At 38.9% G+C, this 17883-nt stretch overlaps 1 protein-coding gene across 1 annotated transcript; it reads left to right on the top strand.

The window, feature by feature from the left end:
• The first annotated feature begins 2499 nt into the window (after nt 1–2499).
• Nucleotides 2500–17633, top strand: LOC306901458 (C-Jun-amino-terminal kinase-interacting protein 4). The gene is made up of 28 exons (XM_079469201.1): nt 2500–2633; nt 3978–4507; nt 4819–5013; nt 7121–7241; nt 7356–7426; nt 7508–7575; nt 7695–7764; nt 7858–8012; nt 9344–9603; nt 10483–10540; nt 10664–10816; nt 11010–11052; nt 11274–11401; nt 11646–11699; nt 11765–11881; nt 12123–12249; nt 12552–12635; nt 13339–13386; nt 13584–13725; nt 14168–14210; nt 14301–14381; nt 14469–14536; nt 14615–14763; nt 14851–15022; nt 15128–15241; nt 15364–15462; nt 15584–15676; nt 15836–17633. Exons 2-28 carry the CDS (start codon nt 4409–4411, stop codon nt 15943–15945), a joined length of 2922 nt encoding a protein of 973 aa, XP_079325327.1. The 5' UTR covers nt 2500–2633; nt 3978–4408; the 3' UTR covers nt 15946–17633.
• The last annotated feature ends 250 nt before the right edge of the window (nt 17634–17883 follow it).

Below are 17883 nucleotides of genomic sequence, written 5' to 3'. Positions count from 1 at the left end.
TACATCTGACATCTTTCATACTTGTTTTAGTGTATTTGTCGTTTTCTCTTTCAGATTCTGTGCAAGCAAGAAAGAGACGATAGGTCGGGTGCTGTGTGATATGTTTGATATTCGGTTGCTTTTCTTATATCACGTCAACTAAATATCAGACATATTCCTACAGAACCTGGCGCAAATCTTCACGTTCATCACATCTACTCATCATAAAAAAAAACTGAAGAATGTTACATTTTGTTCCAATTTCCTAGAGTTTAAACCATACAGTCTCAGATTAGAATGTTTAGAGATTTATATGTGAATAAAGGGAAAACAACAAGAGTTTTTTATATTTTGTATTTCTTTGCATGCTGATTGTAAATATTTTTGCTGATTGCTTATTTGATTGAATGCCTATTATTTATTAACAGCCGGATAACAGTAGAAAACCAAGAGTTGGAAATATCAGCAGGGTTGATGGCCCAGTTGTTCATTATTCAGTCTGGTAATGAAAAAATGAGCTTTTTCAGTCCTAAAATGGGTCTGTTCATAATCTTTTCTCAGAACCCGCTTTTCTACTGCAGGGTCACAGAGCCTATCCAAGCGCAATGGGACAGAGGCAGCGTACATTCTGAAAAGACGGCTAGTGCACTGTCTGTAAAAATTGTTTAACTTTATAGGACAATTGAATTCTTACTATATTGTAAATCTTTAAGACCTTAACTTAGACTGAGACCTATATCAAAACAGTACACTTTAAGTGATACATTTTCTTTAAAACTCCAAATTGTATGTCTTAATAATAGTGTTTGTAAAAAATATATAACCTGACACCATTTTTACGGTGCTGCATAACAGTCACTGTTAAACACATTATTATAATTTCATGAAACTTAGATTTTTACATATTTTTTTATTTAAGCCAAAATTCTATATTACGGTCAAAGAATCAATGTTGTCACTATTTGGATCTAAATGTATTTTGTGTGACCCATGTGACATACTGAAACGTCACTGTTTTTTAATATTTATTGGCATTACATCAAACATAACAAACACTTAAAACAAGACATCCAAAAAAATATCACAAAGAACTCAAAAAGGGGAAAATCAAGTTTATATTTTTAAATGACATAAATTAAAGATACACATATTTAAAAATTACTTAAAAACAACATCATGATATTATTCCATAGACGGCATATTTACATTTATATTAGTCATTTAGCAGATGCTTTTATCCAAAGCGACTTACAAAGAGTTGGGGGAGCAATAAGCGATATCTCATACAGGAACAATAATACAATAGGTGCTTATACAAAGTTACTAGTTTCAACAAAAGCTAGCCACTACCTGTTGAGAGAAGAGAGTTAGTGTATGTGTTTTTTTTTTATTTGTCTGTCAAGTATTCACAGAAGAGGTGTGTTTTGAGTAGTTTTTTGAAGGTTGTAAGAGATGTGGTTGACCAGACCGCATTGGGAAGAATGTTCCACCAGGAAGGAGTTGTGAAGTAGAATGAGCGGGAAAGGGATTTAGTGCCCTTATTTAAATTATCCTATTAAGTTTAGCTTTTTTGCTCATATTGTGTCTTTTCATATTTTAGTATTAACAAGTTGAAATCTATCATAAACACATTCAAACAACAGACACACACACAAATTCAAACACGCTCGACTGTCAACTAGCTGTTGGTTTGTCAAATTGGTAAAATGTGAATGTAACTATGACTTTGTCAATTGAAAATGTAACGACACATATAACTAATGCCGAAAAATGCTGCTACAACTGTTTTGTGGTCTTTTGATTAGAAAATACATGTAAAGCATAAGATCAAAGTATGTGATGATAAACTTTGCAATAAAGTTAATCTATTGTTGGGGGGTGAACTGGGAGCTTGAAACTGACCGACATAAGTATATATGATCACCAACATACTGTCTTTGATTTGACAAAGTTACCTTTGCATGTTTGGGGGGATTATAGGGTTTCCCTGTAGAATCCGTGAATAAGTGAATCAAGCAGATTTAATGTGCATGCAAAGGTTGATCAAAGTCAATTGAATTAAAACCATACACTCAATACATTGGCCGGATAGAGTGACAACATGTAAAAGCAACGTGTGAATGCAAACTGCTGATATTGCTGCAGTCGTGATCAAGTGTAAACAAAATCGTCTCTGCTTCATATGGCGAAAGCTGACAGCGTGTTGATCATTACTGTACTGTGGGCGTGGTTTGTCAAAAATAAAGCAAAACGTAAAATGTGCGAAGACTTGATCCGCATGAGACCTTCCGACGTCTGATTTTCTTGAAGCCCTCATTCAGGAATGCGAAGGTTTGCCCAGGTACGATTTGCGCCTGAAGTCACATGACGACTTATCGCCTCGCCGTCACGTGTCAAACGTTCAAGTTTCAGGAAAGTTGTATTTCTCCGCTGCGAAGCACCGCCCATTTCCCATCCTCTACGCGTTGTGATTGGATCGCGCGTCGCGTCGTTCTCTTCGATAGGTCTAAACTCTGCGTCACTCTGGCTGTTTGCGTCCTAGCCACGCCCTCTTGTTTAACCTGGCTTGGAGTAAGTGATATGGTTTCGAAGGACTGTAATTTCATCTGCGCGAGCTCATAGATACGGTTTTCGAGCTACAATAGTGTGTAAAGGTGAGTTGATAAAAATAACCCGGAATATAACTCGCATTGATCATTTCGTGGTGAAATATGCCAAGTGTAAAGGCCAAGTGTCATGCAGGCGAAGGCAGAAAGCGCTTAAGGTGTTTTCCGACGTCACGAGAAGACTTTCTGTTCGCTTGACAGCGTGTTTCTTAGTTTCTTTGGATGCACTAGTGCTTCTTAGGGATTGAGAAAAGTTGCTGTCTATTTGGGACGCGATCGTTGTGTCATTCACTATCACAAATGGATGACAGTTCTTGTTTTGGGGATCATTTCATTGGGATGGTCATTGACATAATGACTTGTTTTATTGAACTCGAAGTGACCTTCGCAGTCTTGACAAACAATGACAAGGTTATGGCAATACATTCATCAATATGAAGTTAGTAGTTAAATGTTAATGTATATAAAGTCCGTTACATAGCCTCGATTTAAACCTAAACATCTACACTGTTGTTTATGAATGACACATTTTGTAGTAGTTAAACAATAACATGGAAATAATTCGAGTTATTCTTATCCTGTCATCGGGATCAATGTTTTTCGGCATTCATAATCACCCACATTTTTTGGTTTTATTCAGTTAAATGGAAAATAGCGCGAATATTTCAACGCATCTATGAAGTTTATTTAAAGTATTTTTGGCTCCTGGAGTGATAGTTTACCCGAACATTTACATTTACTCACTCTCTTGTCATTTCAAACCTGTTTGGCTTTTTTTCTTCCGCAGAACACACAAGGAGATATTTTGAAGAATGTTGCCATCTGGCACTGGTTTTGGGTCCATACAATAGAAGTGAGTGGGTGCCTGTGCTGTTCGGTTACCGACTTTCTTCAAAATGTCTTCTTTTGTGTTCTGCGGAAGAAAGAAAGTCATATCCAGACTTATAAAGCAGAAACTTTGCGTGTTACGGCAGCTTTAATAAAGTTTGAAAGAGTTGTCGGAGGCTTGGTGGTGGTGACCTTGATATCTAACGACCTGAAGTGTAGTCTGTTTATAGCGTCGTGTTAGCTTCTGCCGATTGTATTTCGGCTTCAAAAGTAAAAAAAAATGTTTCGTTCATTTGTAAAGATGATCTCGATAGACAAGAACGAGTAAACATCATAAAACTTATTTTGTCGATCGTCCAAAAGTCTGTAGGAAAAATGCATAGGCTTTCGGTCGAGGGAACAACACGGGACTTCTTTCCGGGTTAGCCTACAAAAATACGTCCTCTGATCCTCTCCGTTGGAAGCGTATCCATTATTATTATAAACAATGTGCTGTTTAAATAGTTTCGATGACCTGTTGCACGTCCCACTGCATGATGTGTCATCCTTTTCTCTTTTGCCCAGAATGGACACCAAAACACCTCCAGACATTAACAAGACCTGCTTCTCTGCCTCCTAACCCCTTGTCTGGTGACTGTTATTCGCTTTTTTTAACTATGAGTCAGACGAAGAGAAGTATGGACGAGGAAGAATTAACTGGAAATATTGTACAGCATAAGAACATCGTTTTGTTTCTCAGGTAGCTATTTATGAGAGCAGTATGAGGAAGAGATGTATTAGTAGACACACACAGATCCGCTAACAAACTTACCATAGTGTTTTCACTTTTGCTTTGCTGCACACTGAAACCAATTTGAGGTAGTGAAAACTTTGATAAGAAGGGAAAAAGAACAGTGTTAGGTCAAGCAGCAAAGTTTAGAAAGCCAAGCAGGTGGAGTTGATTCAGATCATAGTGATATTAAATAAGCCAAACAGAATACTGGGGGTGCGCAAAGATGGATTACAGTGAAAGTACTCTCTGTGGAGTTGGAGAACTGGAGCTGGATCCAGATATTGTGAGCGAGGAGGCGGGGAAACTATACTCCGAACTACAGGTAACTAATCCACGTCTATTTTTATACAACAACCAGTCAAATATATTCAAACCTAAAAAAACTGCCACTCACGCAAACATACTGTACCGACATATTGAAGTTCAGATACAGACTTTCAGAAGGGAAGTGGAGCATAGTATTTGTCATGAGAACTTCTTTTCCTGTGGGTGCAGCTGCCCTCTAACATAAGAGCATTGTGTTGGGCAACGTCACAGTACAGGAATCACACCGTCACCAAATATTTGAGCTTTAAGTGAATTCAAACAGCCTGATCAATGTTTACATTTCTGAAGAGTTTTTCTTTTCTGTAGTCAGTGGTGGAGACTCATGGTGCCAGTGTGGTGGAGTCCCTGGTGCCCATTCTGGTGTGGGTTCTGGAGGGGCTGGCGAGCTCCAGGGCTCAGCTGAGAGAGAGAGAGGAGGAGGCACAGAAAGAGAAAGGAGAGAGGGAGGAACTGCTGGAGAGATATCAGAGCGAGAAGGCGCTGAGGAGGGAGAGCCAGGAGGTGAGAGAATATTTGTCATTTTATGAATTTGAAACATATTGTTTACATTTTAAGGTTACCAGTGGGAGCTATATTTGAGACATATCGAGTGTCCTTCCACCTACAGTATATGCGGATGATACTCCCTTTTTCCTTGCAGCATAGAAGTGCAAAATTCCTAGGACGAATTACAAACATGGTTAAAGCTGAATCTTCTGGTGTTAAATGAGAACAAAACTACGGAAGCCGTAAAGTGCCAAACAAAACAACAAATCGCAAAACAAACAACACATCTAAAAGCCAAAAAACTAATCTACGAAATTACAAATCTGAAAACGCAACACCAGTATCCAGGATTGGCACTTTACGGCTTCCGTACAAAACAGATATGATTTTATTTGGGATAATATCAAATGATGACTTTGCCCCTCACCTTCATCTCTCTTCCTATGTAACACCCTGTGCCAAAATCCTGTATTCCTTTTGATTGCAACTCTTTACTGAAGATTATTTCAGTTTTTCAAACAATATGTTGTCTTTATAATATCGCACATACTATTTGAATAACAGTTTAAATGCTTCTCTACACAAATGTTTTTTAATGTATTTTTGAAAGGGGGTCCCTCGCGAAAGGTTAAAACATATTTGGGGGTCCTAGGCATGAAAAGTTTGAAAACCCCTGGCTTAGATTACTGTAACTCACTTTACTATGGTATAAATCAATCCTCTATAATGCGTTTACAGATTGTCCAAAATGCAGCTGCAAGGATGCTGACATGCAGACGGAGGTTCGATCATATCTCGCTCATTCTATTTCATTAAATGGGCTAATGGTCATAATTAGAATTAATTAAAAAAATTAAGTTTTGTTTTTAAATCTTTGCATAATCAAGCCCCTTCATATCTTTCTGAGACAAACAAAAAAGGTCGCTAAGATCCAGTAATCTTGGTCTCATCATGGCTCCTAGAACGAGTTACCACTGCAGAGGTGATCGAGCCTTCGCTGCTGTTGGTCCTGGTCTATGGAATAAATTACCTGCTTCCATTAGAGCTGCGCTTTCTTGGCCTGTGTTTAAATACCTGTGTCAATAGCTTTTATCTAGCAATGTCAACTGTTTTGTCTTTTGTGCTTTGATGTCTTGTGGTTTTCTTTATTTTCTTCATGTTATTGTTTTGAGCTGTATTGTACAGCCCTTTGGGTCAACGGGTATTGTGTAAAAGTGCTTTATAAATAAAGTAAAGAAAGATCTCTGTTTGAAACATAAAATCACAGGTTGTGTACTTACCTTTATGTAAATTATTTAGAAAATAACAGTTCCTGCAATATCCAACTCAAACTGTACAAAATAAATTATAAAATAATAAAATATTTTAATATTAACAAGATGCGTGTCTGCCACTGAAATTAATTTGGAGGAACGCAACGCTCAATATGGCCGCCCTAGCGAAGCATAGTATCTAAAGCAACATGAAAAATGATATTTCTAACCGCATTGTTTTTAAGTATGTTGTTTATATGAGATTTTAGCCAGCGAATGTAGAAATATCAGAATTCCCATTCACGTCTTGTGTGAATTACGTAATAATGGCCCGGAGGCGCGCTGCAAAGATGGCTGCCGAGTGCCACGACTTCCCAAAACAGACTTTGTAAAACATTATTTTAAGATTAAGGTTGTGAAAAATGGTAAGATTAGAAGACTGTTTTCAACACTGATTGTTTATGTACTTGCTTATTAACTGTCTTTTTTTTACAAAAAAAAGGATTATAACATTTAAAGCTAGCTTTGAAACCTTTTTTATGTTTGTATGTACAAAAAAATCTGGTAACACTGTAAAATATGATATATACACACATAATGTATAAAATAATGACCTGCATGACAAAGCAACACTTCCAGAAAGTGTTTGAATGATCTGTTCTTTCGACCAATAGAAAACAATAGGAAAGTTTGAGCAAAGCACTCATTTTTGCACTTTTGTTTGGTAACAGTACTGCATCAGAAATGACACACTTTAACTTAAAATGATGTGTATGTAATATAAAGGTATGGATTTATAAACAAACATTATAGCGTTAAATGCTTTCCCAAGCAGTTCTATATTTCAGGTTGTTTTTATATCCCAACAGCGCTATTTGGAATTGGACGACCAGTTTGAGCAGGAGAGGAGGGCAATGCGTGCAAGAGAAAAGGAGAGAGAAAAGCGCGAGAGAGAGCTGGAGAAGAAAGCCAGAGAGCAAGCTGACCAATGTAAGGCTGTCCAATCTGCATTCTGTGTCAGTCCATGTTAGAGATTTAATTCAAAGATGAATTTTAGTGTGTTGATGCTGTATTGTTATGCGTTTTGTGTTCTGTTTATGTTAGTGGTGGCTCTGGAAGAGCAGAAAGCTAATCTGACTCGAGAACTCAATTCACTGAAACACACACATAACAAGGTCTGTTGCTGTTTTAGTTTGTGTTGTTTTTACTGTAAATGTCTCCCAATTTAAATCCAGTTTTTCCTCTTTTGCATGCAGTTAGTACTGTCACACCGAGAGTTGCTAGACAGGAGAAAAGAATGGGAGAGCGAAGCCCCTGCGTTCAGGTGACACAGACCACTCTTCGTTGTTCAGAAATATCCTGTCCCGTCCTAAATTGCCACAATTCAACATCTGTTCTAATGTGACATGTAATAAGCTTAAAACATAATAATTATGTTTGCAGGAATCATGGCTACGGCAGATACACAGATGCTGTTTCTACTGAAGGTCAAACGGAAACCGTTGTCGAAGAGGTGAATTCAGAGGAATCTCTTTTATATTTGCATTTTTACATTCTTTATATAAAAGATCTGCATATTCACAAATCCATCTCTCGTTTAAAACAGCATGGTCCAAAAGATGGCAGGGTCGTAGAAATGATGTTTTCCAACAGCAAAGTTACTGACACTGAGGTTAACCATAACACAGATCAGTTATTCATCAGTGACATTATAAGCTCCACCCCTGAGCTGGCCAATTTGAAGGGACTTCTTGAAACAAGGTATGTTTTTTTAGAAAGAATAATGATCTCGATCATCTTAAATCTAGATCAGAGTGACTGTAATTCACTGTCACACTCACCAACTGTCGAGATGCAGTATTGTTTTAAACATCAGGCTCCAAGTTCATAATGCACTTGTCTACTGGCTCGTTAAGTATCAGTCTTTAGTGGCTAACAACACCCTGTCTACACCGACACAACGCAACACTACATTATACAGCATTATGATTTTAAAGGTCCAGTGTGCAATTTGTTGGAAGATCTGTTGACAGAAATGCAATATAATAAACATAACTATGTCTTCAGAGGTATGAAGACCTTACATGATGAAGCGTTGTTTTTATTCCCCTTTTTACATACACCGCAGGTCCCTTGCATTTAATTCGCCATGTTGTGTCAGCTTCTATAGTGCTTGGAAAGGGATGCTGCTACATTTTACTAACTGGTCCTTTAAATGTTGTCAACACTGAAACTCTGTTTTGCATTTTCACAGGATTACACCTGATTTCCATTTCGCTTGTCCTACTCTTAAGCTTGGTTTTGTGTCCAAGCGGGTCACTTGCTGGGCATTGCTGTACCGCTACTTAACAGTCTGTTAGACTTTTCACCATCATCATCACGTTTATTACAGATTTGAAGTTAAAAAATGACAAATACACAAATGACATAAATGCATAAAAAATGTACAGCAGTAACCACATAAGATATTAATGTATTACATAAATACAGGGATACCAATGCCTCCACAGCCTGGACTGATACCGTGTAGAACTTACTCTTATATACGTTTGGCCCTCAATAATTAATTTATACATAAGATTTCGTAAAACAGCCGAGATGTATATAGTGGTATGCAATATGCTTTAAACAATAATATTTGAATTTCATCTGAACAGAAACCAAATTTTTGTAAAAGTATGTTAGCCTGTATAGACATCATTCGACGTTGCCTCTCTACTTCTGTCTGCCCATAAGAGCACATTACAATCAATTGCATGTTGATACTTTGTTGATTGAAAATTGTGATGTTAAGCGCATAGTCTCAAGTATGTGAATGCACAACAGTACGTCATCTAACATGTCATGTACATGTCAGTTTAGGGTCACTTCCTGATTTATATTTTATTCCCCGTTTAGAATAATAGTAAACTAATCAAAGCTATGGTTTGTTCTCTGAGAGTTGAGCCCATAACTCTACCCTTTAAGCTGCATTAACACTTCTTATTATTGATTGACAGATGTAGTTATCTTTTATGATACATTATTTTATTTCGTACGACTTGTGAAACATGAGACAACTTCAATTTTTTATGTTACTCTGTTTTTTCCAGCTCCCCTGTTTGTCCCAAGACGGTAAGTTCTGGATCCAGCTCAAGTTTGTTTGAGGAGATCGGTCAGGTCCAGGCGAAGGAAAAAGAGACGAACGATGATCAGAAGGTGAAAGATGAAAAAACAGAAGAGGAGGAAGTTGCAGATGATGGCACGGGTAGCTTAGACTGGAACTTGAGGAATACCGACTCTTTATATTCGGAGTTATCTGAACTCAGCCGGGAATATGTGGAAAGTGTGGACCAGGGGGCCAGTGTCAGAGGTATGATGTTTGCATAGTGTGTGCCGCCGTGTGAAAAAGAACATTTAAGATTAAAAAGGGAATTTCATATCCGTTTTAATAAAACCTTAGCCCTATTCGCAGGGGAATAGTTTTATCATGGGATTTAGAAATGACCTTCCCGCATCTGTATTTCATGTGACGCATTCGCACGGGATAAGTGAAGCCTGGGATTTTACTCCAATTTACAGACTTATTTCCCGGTTATGATGGCAAGGCTTTGCGCATAGTTTATATATATACTGTATATATATAGTTGTAGGGGTTACAATGATATTTACCTGTCAGTATTTGAGACCCACGATCGCGTTTGGGGATCTACTGTCCGGTTTGCGTTACGGGAGTTTCCTTGAGAAATAACAAATGTATACGCAAGTAAGGTGGGTGTACCAGTCAGTACAATTGTGTTGGAACCTAATGTCCCAAATATGGTAAGAGGCGTTACATTTCCGCCACTCTGAGCGGATGGACCAGTTTTACAATGTTTTTCCTACTTTTCTGAACCTTGACAACAACTATAACCATGTTGTCTATGAGGAGGCCAAAATCTCTCGAGGTTCCCTAAATATCTTTATTTGTGCTCTGAAGACAAAGGGAGGTAAAAAAATCACACAAATTCGATTTTTGGATGAACTTACCCTTTCACATGGAAAAGAGTGTCAAGTCGTAATTGCCACGTCTGGCTTTATTTTGCAATAATAACCGGCTTAAAGTACATAATCATACACTAACACCTTTTTTAAGCAGTCTCATTATGACCGGCACATATTATTCAGGGTTGTGCAATAAATGAGCTGTTTGACTGTTTAAGGGTGTTATGCATTTGTGTTCTTTTAAACCTTGTTTTTCCACTGTTTGCAGATAGCACAGACCAGTTTGAGCAGATTCTCTCCCAATACGATGAACTTAAACGCACCCAGTAAGATCTTAAATCTTTTGTTAAGGCTATTACGGATATAAGCCATGACTTTATGAGCATAGCAGCTTTATTTCTGATCTCTCTTTGTCTCTCTGACCTTATGCCATTATTGTTTCGTGTCAGTGAAATGGTGGATGCTGCTCGTAAGGCCCTGATTTCCCGAGTTGAAGAGCTGACCAATGAGAGGTCTGCCCTGAATTTGGAACTTGCTTCCTGTCATCAAACCATCACCCGACTAGAAGTAAAAACCAAAGAGATGGAGGAGGAAACCAAACGGTAACACCCCTGACTGATTCTCGTGTCGTGCCAGCAGTACAACCAAATACCAATAATACTACAATTGAACCATTTTAGCAGTTTAATTTTTATATTTAATCTAAATGCACAAATAATCTGTATAATTAATTGGCACAACATGCAATAAATTTGCTAACATATGGAGGTTACTAACAGAATTGTTATGTTTCAGACTGCGAAAGGAGCTGGAGACAGTCCAGACAGAGGACCCTGATGTACGTCTCTCTCTCGCTTTTCTTTTTTCACACTGTCCGTGCGATAGATTTCAGTTGCGATGCATATTTTCAGGAATATAAAAAAAATGCTTTCTCCACTTTCTATTAAAAACTGTACCTTCCTTGGCTTGCAAATGATCATAATAGCTCTTCCTTGATAATCATCTGTAATATAAACATTTATTCTCATAGTAATCCTTGATTTCTCCTGTTCTCCGTAGGCGTCTCTGCCCACCTCCCTCCGCCGCTTCTCGCGTTCCGAAATGGCCCGAGTCGTCATGGAGAAGAATCAGTACAAAGAGCGTCTCTTCGAATTACAAGAAGCTGTGCGGCGCTCTCAGGCTCTGAAGTCCGTTAATCTCCCAGAATGCAATTTCTTGTCTCAATTGTTCTAACCTGTAATTCAGAACAATTTACTGAGAATCGGTTTACCTTCACTTTATCATTAGTGCTATTTGCTTATAGTTCAGGTTATATAGTTCATTCCTTTCATCCTTTAGACATGAATGAAATGGTGTAACTTGAGAAAAGAGGCGCTATTACGATTGGACTTCATAGTTTATATGCTCATTTGTGTTTTTGTCCTCCTTAAGAGTTAATAAAGAAGAACGCATCCCTGTTGAAGGAAAGGGAAGTGTCTGGAGCAGGTAAGGGTACATATCAGTGCCTAAGAGTCACTTTATACATGTACTATATATGTTTTTCCCTGCAGGTTTAATCGTTTTCTGGGGATAACTAAGGGTCCGTTAGTTTCAGCCACAGCTTTAGCGTTAACCGCCTCCCCAACAACAGGTTCACAACAAACACCAGTGGGTTCTCTCCAAACAGAGTAAGTAATGTATTGACAGAAATGCAATATAATATACATAAATATGTCTTCATGGGTGTTAAAAGGCCTTACATAATGAGGTATTATGTTTTAGATCTATTTCTTTCTGGAGCTTGCCTTGTGCACAGGGACTATGTCCATTTGAAATAAAAAAGAAAAGGATGCATTGTTTTTTTATTTTGTATGTAATTCGGCTTTTAAGTTGTTCAAATGATTCTCACTTTATGTCTTTGTCTCTCAGGAGCTCTCCGTCTCCCAGATTACGCAAGAGAGAGCTGTATAGAGAGATCCGTTCTCACGTGTGGGGAACTCTGGGTAAAAAACAGCTCCATGGCTGGAGCATGCCTCTCGCTGTTACAAACATAAAGGTTAACTTCCCGCCCCCCTTACCTGTATATATAGATGGTTGACCTGTGAGCCACATGTGTGTCAGAAACAGAGATTTGTCTGATAGTTCTCTCACATCAAGCTGCGCACTTTCCATGAGGAGTATACTGTACGTGCACTAATTCGTACCGCATTACTCCATCTAAACAACACAACACCAACCAACTACACTGTTCAACAAACTCAATGATACTTATTTGAAAAAAGTACAAATGCTATATCGCCACAGTGCAAAAGTCTTCATGTCCCCAGTATGTTTAACAAATGTGTGTGTGTTGAGCAGGACTGTGACCCTTCTCCCGAACCTAAAGATGTGCCCGTCCTCATCCACCTGAGACTGCTGGATCAGAGAGATGCTACAGCCAAGGTGGGAGACCCGGGAAATTAGTGATGCGCGGGTCGTCTCATAACCCGTGGGGTCAGGTTGAGGCGGGTAAAGAAATTGTCACTTTATTTGCAGGGCGGGACATTAAAAACAAACAAAAAAATTATGTAAGTTGTTCCCTATAGCCTACATTAAATATTTGGGAATATATATTTTCGTATTTTATTGGGTTCTTTGATAAGGTTACAATACGTAGCCCTGCGTAGCAACGTAACTTTCGTGATGTCGCCAAAACCTTTAGCCTCACGTCACGAACGCCCCAAGCAGCTCTTGCCACCAGCCACAACAACAAAACAAACGGAAAAATCAGAAAGTGTCTTAAGTTTAGGACCGGTTCCCAGAAATAGTTGCAGCAGGAGACAACAGCAGCAGTATTGGTTTCCAAGCACTTTTAAGCTGAAATTTAGTGAATGAATGAGTCACTGACTGAATTTGTCATTTGTCCAAAACCTTATGTGTCATGTGTCAGTGCTGTGTCATCAGTGGTTCACATTTAGGAATTAGCTTTGTTATTTTTAAGTCTTTATTACTAATGTTTGCTGGTAATATAACAATTATAGTCCCACAAATAAAGATTTGACGTAAAAGGGAAGTGAGTCGTTCTTATATGTGTCTTGCGAACACGGGTCAAGGATTTTGAAATTTCATGACAAGATTTATGATTTATAAACAATCTCTTTTACAGCTCACATGTGCCGTCGCAGTCCCTCCAGACATGTCAGGAGATCAGACGGTAGGCTTTGTGTCAATCGCAGTCAGTTTTTTTACCTCTTACCTCTGACTCCTCACATGAAGAGCAGATCCTTCATAAAATTGCATTTAAAATTAAACATTTTTTTTTAAATATAAGTTTTTTTGGAAGTTCCATGCCATGTTTTTGTCGTCTCATTTATTGTTGTAAACATTTCACACCCCACCTCCCATCCTCAGTGCTCCGTTTGGGCCATCACTGGACCTGCATCCAGAAGCGATGTCACAGTGATCGACCCGGCACGCTCCAATACTATTCTTGATCAGTTCAGCCTTCCACCCAACTCCCCTGCCTTATGCATCTGTGCTGTGCCCTCTATTGGTCAGTTTGAGCACTGCAGCTTTGTAGTTTGAAAAGGAATATGTGTAGTTTACTTGTTTCTTCATGATAAATTGACGCATTTTTGTACCTTTCATTCCATCCATTTCCATCCTAGTCATTTCAACTACTGTTAAAGTGAAAGTGCACCCAAAAATGAAAATTCTGTCATCATTTTGAATAATGTTGTTAGTAACCGGCACCCATTGACCTGCATTGGTTTTGTGTTCATACGATAGTGAATGGGTCCCGCAGCTGTTTGTTTACCAACTTTCTTTTGTTTTCTGCGGAAGAAATAAAGTCCTTAGGTTTGAAATGACAAGAGGGTGAGTAAATAATGACAGAATTTTCATTTTTGGGTGTACTGTCCCTTTAAGGTTGTATACATTCATGAATGGTCTCAGAGTTGTCCGGTGGTGTTTCAATTATTGTTATTGCTTGTCAGGTGATACTGCAGGAACCGTGTGGATTGGGACACAAGATGGAAGGTGAGGTGCATGACACATTTACATTTGTTTTTGCAGTATCATATATATTGTTCATGTGGAGTTTAAGACAAATGTGCTCCTCTCTTGCAGTGTGCTGATCCACTCAGCGTCCACCTCACGTCGCCTCTGTTTGCAGTCTGTCTGTCTTTCCGAGGGGGTGCACTCCTTGACGTAAAGTTCTTTTGTTCTCAATGTCTACATTACGTTGCTAAATCCACAACAGTGGCCAGAAGTTTATTGAATATCCTCTGTGTACAGGTATTCTCAGGGTGAGGTGGTTGCAGGGTTAGCCAACGGGACTCTTGTATTCTTCACTCACAACTCAGGTTTGTGTTTATGTGGTTTCATCTGTTTAGGTTTGTCAGCTGTAACTCGGATGTGTGATTTTAAGTTATGTTTCTTAGGTATCTGGAATCTCCAGACTCAAAAGGTGCTTTCCCTGGGTTCACCGCCGTTGCAGCCCGTACGCTGTTGCCTGGCTAAAGAGGGGTGCCTTTGGGTGGGATACTGGAATAAAGTTTACTTGATTGATGTTAAAAAACAGAAAATAGAGGTTAGTCTCAGATGTCGATTATCTTGTGCTTAAGTTGAAAACATGATTTTCAACCCCTGAGATGTGTCGTTTTCCTTTCTGTGTTAGAAATCGTTCACGGTTTCAGAGCGAAGTGAGCAGCAGGTGCGTTTCCTGTGCGCAGCAGGAAGTGGAGTTTGGGCTTCCTGCCGTTTGGATCCTATCCTCAGGCTTTTTGATTGGACGACCGGTCGGCCATTACAGGAAGTTGATTTATCGTTCATGGTGACTAAAGCTTTAGGTATGATAGAGTGTTTAGCTGATAAATGAAACATATGAGTCGGCATGACAGAATATCAGCATTATGTCCTGCGTTATTTCACTTGGTTGTTATTTCTTTTATCAGGGTCTGCGTACCTGTCTCTCTCTACTCTTCAGATCACAGCTTTATCAGTGGTCAGTGGACGGCTGTGGGTGGGCACAGGAAGTGGTGCTATTTTCTCAATCCCCCTATCACTAAGTGAGTGTTGTTGATTTTTGAAGAAGAATAAATAAATAAATGAGTATTAAATGTTTTTATTTGCTTTCGGTTGTGACGCTTCTACTGTGCTTTTTAAAATGAGCATTATTTTGCTTTTGCAGGTTCAGAGTCTTGCTCTATACCGTACTGCTCTCTGGCTTTAGCTCAGCTGTGTTTTCACGGCCACCGACAAGCAGTTAAATTCATTATTTCTGCACCAGGTTCGAAAGGCATTATTTACTTTAGTTAGTATATTTAACAACAGTATTATCAGTAATTCTTTACATTTAACCACCACTCTGCTTTTCTCTCTTTTTATGTCGTCGTCCTTTATTAATGCAGGCTGCCTCAATTCTTCAAATTCAACAGATGGTGCTGTTACTACCTCTCAGCTCATTCTCAGTGGAGGGGAAGGATACATTAATTTCCGAATTGGTGAGACTTTACCGGTTGTGCCTGGATAGTAAACCTTATTCTTTAGGACTCAATGTGTAATATATTTCTGCTATACATATCCTTCAATTTGAGAAGGTTCCTTTAAAAGTGACGTAGGTTTTTGTACTGTAAAATAAATGAATGTTTTTTCCTTGTTAGGAGATGATGGTAGTGATGGTCCCAGCGAGTGTGTCCCACAGAGATCCGAGCGAAGCCACATGATTATTTGGCAGAGCCCCACTCCCTCCGTTCCCAGCTCAGCCCTTTAAAACACTTTAGAGGGGCTTTTTGTCACCCAAACTCTTTCTTTTACCTTTGTGATGATGTGAATGAACACTAAATACAATGTATTACTTTTCGTGTTTTATTGGTGCTCATAAATGAATTCAGGGGCACAAAAACAATCAAAGTTTTTTTACTTGTTTTGCAGTGAGCTTTGTCCTTTTTATGACCTGTAGAATGGCTTCACTCCAGCATGCCTTTTTTTGTTTCCAAATCTTGCTGCGGTTTGGATAGCGTTTTATTTTCCTTTGTTGCAGTCAGCCTAAATACTGGAACAGGAGACAATTGTGACAGCGATGCAAACCTTTATTTTTATTTGTTATTTCAGTGGTTAAATGGAGAGTGACGTATTTAGACCGGCAGTATTTTCACTACAAGCACAAACATCCAGTCTCAGAATCTCTTGTGGCAGCCTGCTATCATGACAGGAAACTGACACGCTACTTTCATTTTGAGATGGCCTATAAAAGAGCTAAATACAGATCTCTCCCGTTTATTGTTTTGTTTGAGAACAATATATTACAATGTTATGGTAATATTTTATTGTTTGTTGTTTTCTAAGTTATTTGTTGTGTAATTGAGGGTTCTGTTAAGGGGATTTGGCTATGATGCAGTATTTTGTGAGCGAGGGACATGTGGCTTTACCTATTTAAGTGAGACAGGACAAAACCATCTGAACTGGAAAATCGAATGCTTTTGCTATTGTAACATGACACGTACCTTTGTAAATATACATAGAGAAACTATGATATAGATATTTCTCTAGTCTATAGTATGTGCTGAGTTTTGGTCAAGTGTTTCAGTATTGTTAAAATAAAGCACCAAAGAGCCATGTCTTATTTTAAATGATGACTTATTTATCAGTTCATCATTTATGAGAAAAAACTGATGTTTACATACACGCGCACACACACTCCCTTTCATCCTAAATGCCATGTGCAAAACCTTCCCCAGCCCCTAATGTAATATACAGGTACTGGCCTATACTGTATACATTGTTTTCACTTTAACACAAACAGTCAACCAAATCAACAGCTGTGTAACCATCTGTCAACCCTCGGGCATGAATGCCCAGCATTCAGGGTGTGCTATAGCTGCGGCGTTGCCTCCGTATACGCCGGCTGAGGGTCCGGGCGAGCCGCTCCACTGCATTGTGTTTGTGTGTTGGCTCCTTCTCAGATATCAAACCCTCGATGTTTCCGCTGTACCACATGAGCCAGCCGCCCATAGACAGCAGGACCAGCAGAGCCCCAGAATACACCAACAGGTCGCCAAAGTCACGACCATGGATCTCAAGTGGGACAAAGACTCCAATCAACAGGACGGAAACACCAAGGAGATCCATGAGGACTGCAAACACCAGGACACACTTACAGTGGGTCAATCCGACAGGTTCGGTGCTGGACATGCTGAATCTCTCCCTTTGAAGAGAACAGCAGTTCCAAATGAGATGTAAAACAAACACGGTGTTGGAATTACACAGCTATCTGATTTTGGTTGTTAACACTACTCAAAAATCTATTTTTACTACAAGATAAAAGTTAAGTCAAGGTGATAAACACAGTAAGGCACAGTAGGCCTATTATACTAGATATTGAGGTGTTTAGATGAGGGAAATCCATGCAAAAGTAAAGGAACCTGCACACAATGCTGAATAAAAGAGAAAATGGACTATATAATATTGTCTTCTTACCTTTGTCACTGTAATTGTGTTATAGTTTTAACACGCTTGTATTTAATAACACGTTTTCGCAGCTGTTTTCCGGCGTCCACTTGAGCTCCACACTTACGTCACGCAGGTGATGTCACGTGACATCCTCTTTTTTCACTGGGCTGCCATTTTCCGATCACGGAGGAGTTTGCGCGTCTTGCGTTTAAAAAAGCGATTTTAAGATCCGCTTGTGATGCTTTCAGTAACGCAGCCC

This window comes from Barbatula barbatula (genome assembly GCF_947034865.1).
Source record: "Barbatula barbatula genome assembly, chromosome: 12".
Lineage (NCBI taxonomy): Eukaryota > Metazoa > Chordata > Actinopteri > Cypriniformes > Nemacheilidae > Barbatula > Barbatula barbatula.
This window is presented reverse-complemented; position numbering and strand designations above follow the sequence as displayed.

What these genes read in the sequence shown, in the direction of transcription:
- LOC306901458 (XM_079469201.1), top strand. Translation starts at nt 4,409, where the DNA reads ATGGATTACAGTGAAAGTACTCTCTGTGGAGTTGGAGAACTGGAGCTG. An exon ending in CGGAAACCGTTGTCGAAGAG is followed by an intron (nt 7,765 to 7,857) that starts GTGAATTCAGAG and finishes CGTTTAAAACAG; the next exon opens with CATGGTCCAAAAGATGGCAG. An exon ending in GATGAACTTAAACGCACCCA is followed by an intron (nt 10,541 to 10,663) that starts GTAAGATCTTAA and finishes GTTTCGTGTCAG; the next exon opens with TGAAATGGTGGATGCTGCTC.